We start from the raw sequence: 12880 nt of genomic DNA on the forward strand, positions 1-12880 counted from the left end.
GATTTTTCCTATTATGGGTTCAGCAGCATTTGTAGAGTGCAGCGCTTTGAGCGTACTCAGTGAATATGTGTAAATGATGCTATTTTTTGTTTTGTTTTACTATTTGTTCTACGGCACAGCTCAGAACTTGCTTTGCTTTCAATACAGAGTAGTTATATTTACGTTACGGGAACTTCCTCTCCTAAGCGCCATCTGGTGATGCCAGGTGGTGGTCGCAATGGCGGATTAAAGCGACACTGTCTGTGTCGAAGGTATGACTTGCATCGATAGTTCATGGCATTCCAATGAGAAGCACGCTATTTTAACCAAAAATGGAACTTTTATAGGCTAGAGAAGGCCATAAAGATGAAGCGTAAAGGTCACCATTACAGTCGGATATTGCGAGTAAACTGTGTGCATCGGCAGTTTTTTTAGCACGGGTCCCAGAAGCTAGGCTACTCTGCCATTCACTTCAGAATGGTGATCAGCTTCCTTTTTTTGTGTGGACATCAGAAGTTTGCAAGTCTGGTTTGAAAAGCGGTTTGCACATCTGGGGGGAGCCAAATAGTAGGAAAATTTTTAAATACAAATTTCTCAACAGTAAGCGCTTCATTTGCTGCAGGACATACATCATTGCGGCCAGGAAGAACCATAAAAAATGATTTTTACTGAGAAAAATAAAATTAAAATTGTCTCCAAGAATGACTGTGCTGTAAGCACTGCTGAAATCATCAGTGCTGTCATGGAGCTGTGGCCAAGCATTGCTGAAGAGCTCTGTCACTTTTGGCCATTTGCTGATGTGGCTTAGGTTGGCCGATTGTGTTTTGTTGCAGCCATCTCAAGTCGGCGCAACTGTTGCCAAAGAGGAGCCGCGGCGTTACTTCCGTGCATGGCCTTACAAGGACGGCGAAGACGGCGGCCGCAGTAAGGCATCCACTTGCACATTCGAGCTTTCTTAAGAGTTTGTTGCGAGTAAAGGTTTTCAGAGCTGTTTTCGATAGTTTCAGCATGCGGTACCTTGTGCGATAAGTTGGCGTACAAAATGTCCTTCTATATCTGAAAGCCCTGCGACATTGTGTTGTGCAGAAAACCGATGTACTATTACGACCACACCATTTGTGGTGAATTTGTTTGCTTAATGTGTGAAATTTTTGAAATTCACTCTACACACAGCAGCATATAGTGCTGGTGTACGCTTTTTAAGGTGCCTTTTAACACCTTGCTGTCATTAAAATGGCACTGAGATGATGTTAGGGGCTGCAGTCAACCTCACTGTGCATCGATATTCTGGTGTGTTTACTGTGGCAAAAAATACGTTGCCACAGATGAGAGGAAATTCGAGTACATTGCAGTGGACTCTCGTTAATTAGAACATCCAGTTTATTAGAGCTGCTGTTCCATTTATTGGATGCTGTCACCACCATATGTATTAAAATAGATTCTCTTGCTCATATCATATCTCAATATTTCATTTTGGAATATTGAGACTCAACCATGCGCAATTGAAGACAGGCTTCAGCATGACCCTGATATTTATGACCAGTTAACCACCTTTATTTTTACGTTGTCCGTTGAAGCATCCCTTCAAACTCATCACGGTGACTCAGTGGCATCGGTTGCTGATGCCATGGCCGCGTGTTCAATCCTGACTGTGGAGGCAGTGCTTCGATGGAGTTGAACTACAAAAATGACAGTGTGTTGTGTGACGTCAGCTCTCGGAACCCCAGGTGGTCAAAATTAATCCATAATACTGCGCTATGACGTCTCACGTAGCCCGTATGTCCCTTCGGGACATTAAACCCAAAGATTGTTTTTTTTTTTTGCATCCCTTCAGAACTCTGAATCATTAAGGCTTTCCCTTAACTCTCTACTTCAGAATTTGGGCCAATATTTAATTAATCTTTTTAACAAATGTGTTAGGAGAAGTAAACGAAAACCGTTTCTCTCCAAATCATGGCGTCATCTTTCACAGACTCATTACGCAAACTCTACTAATTAGAAGGTTATTGACGGCTTTTTATTATTTTTTTGCTCAATACTGATGCTAACTGAAGCACTTTGCTTGCACAGGGCTTCGTGTGTACGTTGACAAGCGCATCACCTTCGGCTCTCTAAAGAAGGAGCTGGAACCATTTGTGGGCATCGACTCGAGCCACTTCAAGGTGAGAAGGCAAGAAAAAGTCTGGGATCACCTTAGTGCAGTGAAAAGCAACTTGTTCTGAGCCACGACTCCATTCTCGCGCGCAGGTGTTCAGGGTGTACTCCAACAACCAGGAGTTTGAATGCACCAAGCTCTCCGACAACCTCGTATCATACACGGAGGACACGAGGGTGAGAACTTACCTCGGCTGTGTTGGTTGAGAAATTCCGGATGCGCAGTACTAGTGCATTGTGACCCTTTTGTAGTGATCTCACCAACATGTTGATTAATGAACGACTCAGTGGCATCACAGTGTTTGAAAAGTAGTTGCTGTAAAAATGGCACTAGCAATAAGGTGACTCACTCGCCACAGTACAGGCATTTAGCTGTACCCAAACCACCGAAATCTTGCCTTGTGCGTACCTCGAACACAGTGCGTGCACTGGCCAGTGGCGATGTGGTGCAGTTTTGTTTATGGCGCTTTGTTTTAATGGTTTGCATGCCATGTGACATGGACTAAAGTAAAATAAAAAACAATGAAGGTGTTGTAAAAGCAGCCCATACAGCATGCTGACTCGCTGCACTTGACAGGCTTTGTCCATACTGCATTGAAGGCTGCTTGTTCTGCATATCAAACATTACACTCTTTGGTGCGGTGCAGTTTTATTTACTGCATCGCACCATTTATGTAGTCCGCAATTTCAGTAGTCCGCAAACCATGAGACAAACAGAAAAGGCAACAAGGGTGGTGTAACAACAGCCAGCCTTGGCGATGTGCTGGCTCACTGTGCCACTGCACAAGTGCACCATCAGCAGCAGCAAAAAAAAAAAAAGAAAACGTATGAAGCACTCGGTGCCTGCAGCATAATCATTTGGTTTCTGTGGAAAGTGCCATGATCTGCCGTGGTGCACATGTGAACCTGTGCTGGTTGTTAGGACTGTTAGTGCTTTCTCTGCCTCAGTTGTCGGCAGACAGTGTGGTCATGTAATTTCCACTAAAACTCGCCAGAGCTAAGCCACTGTAGTTTTTCTGTCATTGCTTTTTTTTTTCCTCCATCATTGTAATCATTGCATTATTCGAGCCCTGTGCTCTGTCATGTCGCATCTCCACCAGAGGTGCTTTTAAGGAGCATTCGGTCAATAAGGCAGGCTTTCTAGTGGGCTGTTGAGTGGTCTCGCACAACAGAGACCCGAACAAAGCCCGCCGCCGTGGCTCAGTGGTTATGGTGCTCGACTGCTGACCCAAAAGACGCAGGTTCGATCCCGGCTGTGGCAGTCGAATTTCGATGGAGGCGGAATTCTAGATGCCCGTGTACTGTGCGATGTCAAAGCACATAAAGAACCTCAGGTGGTCGAAATTTCCGGAGCCCTTCACTACGGCATCCCTCGTAGCCTGAGTCACTTTGGGAATAAACCAGAGACCTGCACTAAAGATGCCTGTAAGACAGGTAACTGGAAGGGCCTCGAATAGTTGCTGGTGCCAGCTTATTTTGTTGTCTGTTGTGTGTGCCCCCGCGTGTGGAACTGGCTATCAACACTGTCATTGAGTCAACTTTTGTCGTGACTAATTGTTAGTTGACAATAGTCACCTTATTCTTTCCATGACCCGTATAATAAGTTGCATAAACAATTTTGAAAGAATGTTACCGCCTTGTTTTTTTTTTTTTTTGTTCAGTTTATTCTTACTCATCACCTGTTTTTGAACAGCATAGTTTCAGTGACGGCTGTGGTTGCGTGCAGCATCAGTGTGCCAGGGTGAAGTTGTCCTCACAGCCTGCTTGTCTTATCGCGTGCAGCTCCTGATCAAGCTGGGAAGGGCGCTCAAGTCTGGCGAGCACCGCATGGAAGTATTCCTGCTGTCACCAAACTCTCCCGAGGTGAGTTCGAGTGCATGTCTGGTTGAACGCAGTCTTTCTCACTTTTTTCAAAGGTGCCTTGCGGTGTTAGTTCTTCTGACCTGACCCTTTAAGCATGCCTTGGTTGCATGACGGTGATAGATAAAACTCTTGTTTACACAGTGTCAGTGTCGGCATCATGAAATACGGTTTCTGAAACCCTCATGTTCACCTGTGGGAAAACCATCGGCTCGTTAAAACATTTACAGCACATTATAAACATTGCTCACGAGGCTTCTAAGATAACCACTGAGCATTACAAATGGGAAATTGTGAGCAGTCTGGTTTTTGGGGCCAAAAATGAAATTGCCGTCACTGAACCTGAACATGTCCGGGGAGCCCAAAGTTGGACACATCTGAATTCTTTGTTTTTCCTGACGCTTCTCCCGTGCTGTGGTTTTTTTTACTTTTTTTTCCCCTATTATCAACAGCCGAGCAAGTTCCTGCTGGACTGGATCTTCATGCAAGGCACGACGGTGCTTCAGATTAAGAAGGATATCCTGCACGAGATCCGCGAGCGCTGTGGTCAGGACATTCCTCTCAACAGGTGAGAGCAAGAAGTTGATACCACGGTGTCTGCACGTGACCTTTGTTTTGGCACCTTTGTAGGCCATAAAATGCATTAGCCGTGGCACTGTTAGGCCGTGCTTGCCCTTGCATCATTACAAATTGCCTCCCATTATTGAGTGCTTAGGTTGCCCATTACCATGTTCAAGTAACTGGCTCCCTCCCTCCCCCTTCAAGTTCCAGTTCCGAGCCATGCCACACTGCATAATGCATCGGTCTCGACACCAGGAGTGCATTGTCAGGTGGTGCCCGCATGCAGTGCAGCATGGTTTGGAACTTGGAAGAAGGGGGGGGAGGGGGGTTGCAACTTTTGTCCCTAGTAGCATATGCAGGCCAGAAAGTAGCCTTGCCAAGTATACCTTAACTTTTTGTTCCATTTTTGTTTTGCTAGTACTGTCATCCTATCTATGGTCGCGTGAGTGTGGACACCATGATGGTTGACTGCCATGCTCTCCGCCCGCAGGTGTCGACTCAGGAAAAAGTCCTCTGGCAATCCAGGCTCTATCTACCTCGACTGGGACCGCTTTGATACCGATGCCTCCATGTTCCTTTCTCACAAAGTATTCCTGGAGGTGCTGCCCGGTAAGAACTAGGTACTTGTAAAGTAGCAGTAGCAGTAGAACAGGATTTAATAGGCAGGAAGATTTGTGCGCCAATTCAGGATGGCTGTGTCCTCACCGCTTCGGCATAGTATATTCGCAGGACTGGAGGAAGGCAAATTGAGAAACATGTAAAGCTAGGACACATGCAAGCATGGTGGTAGACATTACTGTACGGTTAGTTTCAGAACAGAGTCGCACTTCATCGGTTCAGGTTCTCAGGGAGCCAAAAGATTGCACTCCAAGAGCCCATGGGTTCCGGGGACCCAGTTTGAGAACCCCTGCCATACCAGTATGGAACATACCCAAGTTTCATGGCTTCTTTTTTTTTTTTTTGCTGCAAGCATCTGCGCTTGTGTTGTAAGTCCTGCGGTACACCTTTGCTTTGCCTAGACATTATCGTAGTAGCCACAGCGCATCTGTGCTTTGGTAATGGTGTATGCGAGGATCTTGACTCTCACTCTTGTTCTGTTAAAGCCCAGCTGCAGCATGTACAGAGTTGTCCATACTTTAGGTAAACATGTGAGCGTGTGGCCGTGCTTTTTATGCGCGAGTGCATGCAACGCAGTTGCGTATTGAATCAAAGTAGCATAGGTGAAGAGGGACCTGGAGGTGGTGCTTCAGGTCATCGGCCACTTCGCTTAAATGCGCGGCCACTTTGCATGCACTGTTGGTTCAGAGTGCACGACGACGTGCTAGCGTGTTCACCCAATGTTTGGACGACGACCCTGTACATGAGCTACGATATGTGTAACATAAAGGAAAACAGTAGTATTCACATCGCTTCAGTGTAGTTTACTCTCGATACTATACTGTTTTTTTTTTTTTAATAAACATGCACGTTAGTTGAGTAGCTTTAGTATATTTCAATTCAGTATGCAACAGATGCCCATGAAAATTTGGAAGAGGCAGATTTGTTGGCTTGCTTGCACTGGCTCATGATATTTCTCTCGCGTACGTGTTAATATTCTTCTTACGCAACAGTGCCTAGCTGGCACAGACACTCTGGTGGCGATTGCTTGATCCCCAGGCTGGCAACTTGAGTCAGGCCAGCGGAGATATTCTCCCACCCTGGTTGTGCAGGGCCGGAGAAGGTCCTCGCATCGAGCAGCCTGGCGCTGTTCGTACGCCGCTGGCGGCCCTCGACCTTCACCTTTGACCCGCTGGATGAGGTTGTACTCACCGAGCGCACCTTTGGAGCCCTCAAGGAAGCGGTGAGTGGAACACTGTGCCAAACCACTTGGTGCATTCTTGGCGAAATGCAGTCGAATCCCACTACAATGAAATTCACGCGACTCGCTAAAAATTTCACTCAAATGGGCGCTTCGTTGTCGTGAAATCTGGCCAGAACATTAGTGGATTGGAACGTATAGTTCAGGAACAACCTTTATTTTCCGAAATTCGGTCACCTTTGGTCTTTCACCATTTTGAAGTAAGCACCGTAGCGAGAGTTTCGTGGTACTCCAGAAACAGTGCAGACATATCTATAATATACGCAGCTGCTACATTTGCTATCGGGACGCATATATTGTTCCGCGCATTTTATAAACTCGCCGCTGCTTTTGTCCCACGAGAATCTGTACTGAGACCTCACTGCCTGGAGGTATTTTGGCACAGACTAGGCGTGTGTGCACTTGCGTCGCTGCGCGTTGAATAGGGGTTACACTCACCTCTAAATTATGTTTTAGACAACGTCCAAGAAATACGGATGCGCAGATTATTCATAGAAGTTTTGTGACATGTGGTGTACGAACATGCTGGCAGAGCGTCGTTCTGTTAAGACTCCGCCTAGAGACGCCACTGTCATTTACACAGGGGTGCTTGTACTAGGATAGTGCCCAGATTCACCAGAAGGGGAAAAAGAATGGAAATGTCACCATGCTGCCTGCCTGAAAGGAAGAAATGTATATGTTTGTTGAAAATATTTAGGAACAGTTTGATATAGCCAGCAATTCATAATATCCGTGTTTGTTATAAAGATGCGTTAACACGTTTTGGCGGGCTAGTTGGTTAAGCATCTTGAACAAACAGCGCGAACAAAGACGAGCACAAAAGACAAGAAAGCGAACGACACGGCGCTGACTAACAACTGAGGGTTTATTGCTGATCACACAAGTATAAATACATGGATGACGGCAATGAGGGAAAGGTTTACAAAGTGCAAAAACCAAAAACAAAACGTAAATGTGACAACAGCAACATAAGCACGCTAGAAATCAGCAGAGATTATCAACCCCCAGGAGTGACAGCTCTTTTTGCAGAAGTGTTAGCGAAGGGGTACTTATACATGCATTTCCCTGCTTGAATATGTTGTATGCCTCGATAATTTCCCTCGCAGTTTTTTCCCGATTTTTGGCAATGACCTTGGTTTCATGATATAGCGGTACGCATTGTTTTTTCTCTTTCTTTGCCCATTCACAATCCCGGCAATGAATGCCGAGATGACCTGAAACTACTTTTGACACTTTATAGCTGTGTTCGCTCAGCCTTTTTATTAATGCAACGTCCCGTCTGTCCAACGTACTGCCCTCCACAAGGCAGAGGGATGTTATAAACAACCCCCTTATCACAAGGAACGAAGCGTGACTGGTGCTTAGTTGTGCACTTCGCCACTTTTCCTTTGAACTCATTAACAGATCGGCACAAACCGGCCAGACGATCAGGCGTGGAAAACACAACATCAACACCTGCTTTTTTCCCCACTTTTTTCAGGGAGTGTGAAATTCCATGTAGATATGGAATCACAGCGACACGTTTGCGGTTGTTGTCCGATCCCTGGCCGTCTTGTGTAGCTGGTTCTGACTTGCTCTTCTTTAGGGCCGACTCAGCTACTGACGTGATAAGTTCTAGTGGGTACCCTGCCGAAAGCAATCTTTTTACCTGGTGTGATACGCTGGAATGCATTCTGTGGTGGCAGGATTTTGTTAATGAGCTGTTCAAACAGGATCCTATGATACCCCTCTTAATGAGCTTGGAATGGCAAGAACCATAGGGAAGAAGGGGCTTGTTACCTCGGGGTTCGAAAGCCCAGCAAACGTGGCTAGGAGTGAAGTACAGGCCAAGGTCTAGAAACTTGATGTGGTTGTGAACAGGGGTTTCATAAGTGATCTCAAGGGGGGAGAGAGTGTCAGAAAAAATGGACAGACTACGAGACACCTCCGTTTCAAACTCCAGTCCAGAGCACTTGACAATAACAAGGTAGTCGTCGACAAATCTAAATGTTTTTACGACCTTGGTTTTCCCAAGGCGTCCGTTGAGAGCACGGTCACATCTGGCGAGATAAATGTCACTGAGTATGGGAGCAATACAGGAGCCTATGCATATGCCGTTTTTTTGAATGAAGATGGAAGAGTTCCACTCAGTGAAAGTTGATTGCAGGTACAAGGAAAGCAGATGCAGAAATCAAGATTTCGTAGCAAGATTTCTGCATCTGCTTTCCTTGTACCTGCAATCAACTTTCACTGAGTGGAACTCTTCCATCTTCATTCAAAAAAACGGCATATGCATAGGCTCCTGTATCGCTCCCATACTCAGTGACATTTATCTCGCCAGATGTGCGTGTCAAAAATTGCTGCCTTATGGGAAAAATGCAATCTGCATAAGAGACTAAGGTAGAGTGCCTAATCAACAAACTAGATAGTGTAACAAATCCCTGGCTGCCCCGGTAGAATTGAAATCACGCCTCCTACCCATCGATCACCGGTGATCGATGCATTGTGGTAACGAGAGAGTTAACCCTCTCTTTGGTACATGGTGACCTCAGTTGCTTGTGCAGCATGAAACCGAATGTAACCGTAACCTTCATTTGTACATGTGTAATACATTGCACATAGCTTGCTGCGCATTGGGAAATGTTAATAGCACATTGTATGCACACATGTACTTCAGATTTTGCCAAACAGATTTTTGTCATTCACGTTCTGTAAAATTGGAAAAAAAAATTCTTGCCCCTTTCCTGTCGGTTTTGATTAGTTTATTTGTATGAAACTTGCAGTTGTCCGAACTGAGTGGCTTGCAGCCAGACGTCATTGAAGTCTCCAAGGTGAGCATTGAAATTGCAATAGTCTCGCTCTTTTTTTTTTTTTTTTGTACCGAAAGCTACACTGGCCACCAACTTGCGATTTTGCTGTGGCGGTGCTCCGAGGAGGCACAGAGACAGACCTTGAGCCGTTGCCTAGTAACCGCCGCTGCTGGGCGGACACCGCGCGCTCGCCGCGTCATCTGGCATGACGTCACACCGCGCGCCTCACTGCCCTTATACGCTTAACCGTTAACCAACGTATTCGGTGGCAGCATCTATGGGAGCCGCTGAAGCCGCCGCATACTCACTGAATAAGAAAAAAAACCTCTGTCGAGGCTGGCAACAGAACCAGAGCCTTTGGCGTTTGAGGCGTAGAAGCTACCACTCCGCCATGATGGCTCAAGGTTTAATCATGATTAAAGGCACATGTAGTGAATGCACGGGTTTCATATAAACTCTTCCGATCCAGAAGTCGCCGCGCTTTCGGTACATATATCCTGGCCTAACAGAGCTAGGCCATCAGCAATTCTTTTTAGTTGGCCTTGTAGAAATACATCTTTCTTTTTTTTATGCTTATTTCTCCAGCATTATGCATTGAAATCAGATTTGTTTCTATCTGGCCAGATTTAGTATGGTTTCTGGGGAAAACGTATTAAGTGTATAATATACTGTGATTGGGATGTTTGCAACAATTTATGCCTACTGATGGTGCCACATCTGCAAAGTGGAAGAAAACACCTGGAATCTCATTTAAATGTCCGTTATAAGTGAGGCTATTGACCAGATTCAAAGAGAACCTTGTGTTTTTGTCTGTTACAAAAGAGGTCTACTTGATGAGTTATGGTAACTGCACAGGTGTGTGAAAAATCTTTTTTTTTTTTCCTGATTTTCCATTATAGCATACTCCTTATAACGGGGTTCAATTGTACCCCTTTAATTCAGGAAAGGAACTGCTTTCAGCTCGTCGGCAAAGCAGGCTTAGTGTATAAACTTTCGATACAGTCATCACCAGAAGCCCAGCTATGCCACTGCAGGACAAAGTCCTCTCCCATGTCCCTCAAATTAGTTCCGGTCCTGTGCCACCCGCGGCCATCCCATCCTTTTTATTACCATAGAGCCACTTGCCTCTCTGCGACCCCCTGCTAGGCACAGTACTCTTCATAAATGCATCTGTTCTATGGTATATGGTGTGGGCCAGTACATTGTGTTGCAGTACAGTGTGGTATGGTACGGTACGGCATGTTAGGATATGGTACAGCAAGTTCCTGTATATGAGGTCAGATATCCAGAGGCAGCTGATGAGCTATGAGTGGTGGCTTAGTGAAGGGTTTCGGAATAATTTCAACCACCTGGGGTTCTTTGATATCTATATACGTAGCTCAGCACACAGGTCTTCATGCAGTTCGCCCCAAAGGGGAAGTATGGCTGTGACCGGGATTCAGTCTTGCAAACCTTGTGCTCTCTAGCTAGACACCATCGCCACTGAGTCCCTGCATGTGACTTAGAAAAGAAATGCAAGGTTAACAAGTGTCTGGCGCTTCCATGAAGAGCATGCTGACTGCCTTGTGTGCAACCTGTTCTGGACCACCCAGTGCCCTGGCCAGTTCCCGTGCCCGGTGTCGTCGTTGACGGTGCACTCCGAGATGGAGTGGCACTCGAATGCACCCTCCCTCACCTCCTGGCCGCTGTACATAAGCGATGATGGCTTGGTGGTGCTCTACCGGTGAGATTGCGATGCCACCAGACTTGGTTGGGTTGAGGTTCAACCGTACTTGCTTGCGCGCAGTGACCGAACGGAGCCCCTGAAGGAACTGACCGAGGAAGAGAAGCAGGAGATTTCGAGTCGAGAAAACTTCAGGCTAGTTTTTTTCTTTCTTTCTTCTCCTGACCTTTTTTTGCTTCACTGCAGTGCTATGGCGTTTTTCTTGTGTGGTGAAAGGCGGTAGGTGTGTGACCTCCCCTTAGAGTGGCAAAAAAATTGCCGATAGAAAGAATGGATGCATGAAGCGTAAATCATAGGACCCCTTGGATGCGAATTAGTACTGCAAGAAATTGCGCAATATTTTTTTGATTTAAGATTTTTGTTGCATCCTTGTGCATGAGTATATTAGATGGTGCACCTGGTCTTAGGTGGCAAATGGGACAAAGCTGAGCATAAAGTAAACTACAAAACTTGACGATGAACGTAGAGTGCTTAGCTGTTCGAGGCGATTGGTTTGTCAAGGATGAATAACTGGTCCTGCTTGTGTTTGATCCCGTAGAATTTTTGAATTTTTTTTACAGATGAGATAGTATTAACTCTTACTTTATAAAAAATGGCATAAAAAACTAGGCTTATAAGCTGATACAACAATAAAAAAATCAGTTTTTCTGGCTATTTTGTGTAGTTTCAAACCTGCCTCCCTTCTTAAGGACTCTGATATGCTTCCTAGCTTTGGCAGCGATGCACGCCAAGGGTGAAACAGAGTGCAGCTTCTGTATTTTACCACCCTGTTTAATCGGTCGTGGTTGCACCATTATATAAACAGCATTCCTCACTGCAGCAGGTCCCCCAAGGGTGTCAAGGCCGTCCCATCCCCAAGGAAAGAACGTGCCCTCAAGATCTACACAGGGAGCCCGCCCAACGACACCAGTGCGCTGTCGTCAGACACCAAGCCCAGCCTTCACTCTGTGCCTATCGACCTGGACTGAGCGAGTCAGCAGAGTGAGTGTGCTTTAAGAAATAGTGAACGGTTGTTGTTGTTGCACAGAAGTTGCTTTTAGTCTTCAGATGTTTGCAGCTCTATGGGGGAGCCATCATATTGCCCGTTTCTAACTGGCTTTGGTCATGCGTGCAGTAAGGTGTTTACCTTTGACAGCGGCATTCAGTTGACTTACCACCTGCGGCAATGGCGACTTAAAATCGAAACCAAAGCATCGCTCTATAAATAAAGGCGAAACAAACGAGATATCAGGTATGCTAGAGTGTGGTTGCATTTTTGCTGCGCGGCTCCATCGCATCGCTCTTGGTGTTGGCCTTGAGCAGCTGCTAGGTCAACACGCAGAACCCGCATCCCCACCCCGTGCGAGGCCGCTGATGGCGGCTGTTGATAAGCAGCAAACTGGCACCAGCCCACTCCCCACACGTGGCCGCAGATTGTGTCTGGTGATAAGCGGTGGTGGCCCGATAACGCATTCGTGTTCTACTTTTAATAGGCATTGTCAATTTTTTTTTTTTTTTTTACTTTCAACCGTGCACTCGGTGCTCAAGGGGGCATCTAGTTGATGGAAGGGCCGCTGTTCCTGTCGCGGCGGCACCCCCACTCGGAACCACAGCGGCGCCGGGCAGTGTCAATTGTCGATGGAAGAGCCGATGCCATTCACGCGTAGTTTCTCTTAATTTCTGACGCATTTGACTGCTGCCCGCCACGTTTCACTAGTTTTTAATGTAGTGCTTCATTTGTGCTCCGGGTCCGGTAAGCAACCAGCGCTCGTTCAGTTACATTCAAGGTGGCTGTCATTCTTCAAGCCCAAGAAACAAACAGTGGGCCGGACTGCAAGTTCGACGTTCGCAACGAGTGATACAGGTGTGGTAGCTGCAGCGAGGCAAAATTTTCAGCTGTTCTACGCGATGCCGTGATGCGGCTGTTTGCAAATTGTGGGATTTCGCTGCACGACGATGTTAGAATGACATGCTATG

The 12880-nt window shown here is 46.2% G+C and overlaps 1 protein-coding gene across 2 annotated transcripts in view; it reads left to right on the plus strand.

Moving 5' to 3' along the window:
- The window catches only part of LOC144104587 (ubiquitin carboxyl-terminal hydrolase 47-like), a 54615-nt gene that overhangs the window by 36863 nt on the left and 4872 nt on the right, over nucleotides 1-12880 (plus strand). Inside the window, exons 20-30 of one of the 2 annotated variants that reach the window (XM_077637690.1) lie at nucleotides 813-903; nucleotides 2050-2141; nucleotides 2227-2310; nucleotides 3916-3996; nucleotides 4446-4561; nucleotides 5045-5163; nucleotides 6264-6394; nucleotides 9175-9222; nucleotides 10794-10924; nucleotides 10988-11059; nucleotides 11748-11905. In XM_077637690.1, coding sequence (XP_077493816.1) covers nucleotides 813-903; nucleotides 2050-2141; nucleotides 2227-2310; nucleotides 3916-3996; nucleotides 4446-4561; nucleotides 5045-5163; nucleotides 6264-6394; nucleotides 9175-9222; nucleotides 10794-10924; nucleotides 10988-11059; nucleotides 11748-11892 — 1110 coding nt within the window. In that variant the 3' untranslated portion in view covers nucleotides 11893-11905. Of the gene's footprint in view, nucleotides 1-812; nucleotides 904-2049; nucleotides 2142-2226; nucleotides 2311-3915; nucleotides 3997-4445; nucleotides 4562-5044; nucleotides 5164-6263; nucleotides 6395-9174; nucleotides 9223-10793; nucleotides 10925-10987; nucleotides 11060-11744; nucleotides 11906-12880 lie in introns of both variants that reach the window. The other variant, XM_077637689.1, reaches the window with a different exon arrangement.

Source organism: Amblyomma americanum, chromosome 9 (genome assembly GCF_052857255.1).
Source record: "Amblyomma americanum isolate KBUSLIRL-KWMA chromosome 9, ASM5285725v1, whole genome shotgun sequence".
NCBI lineage: Eukaryota > Metazoa > Arthropoda > Arachnida > Ixodida > Ixodidae > Amblyomma > Amblyomma americanum.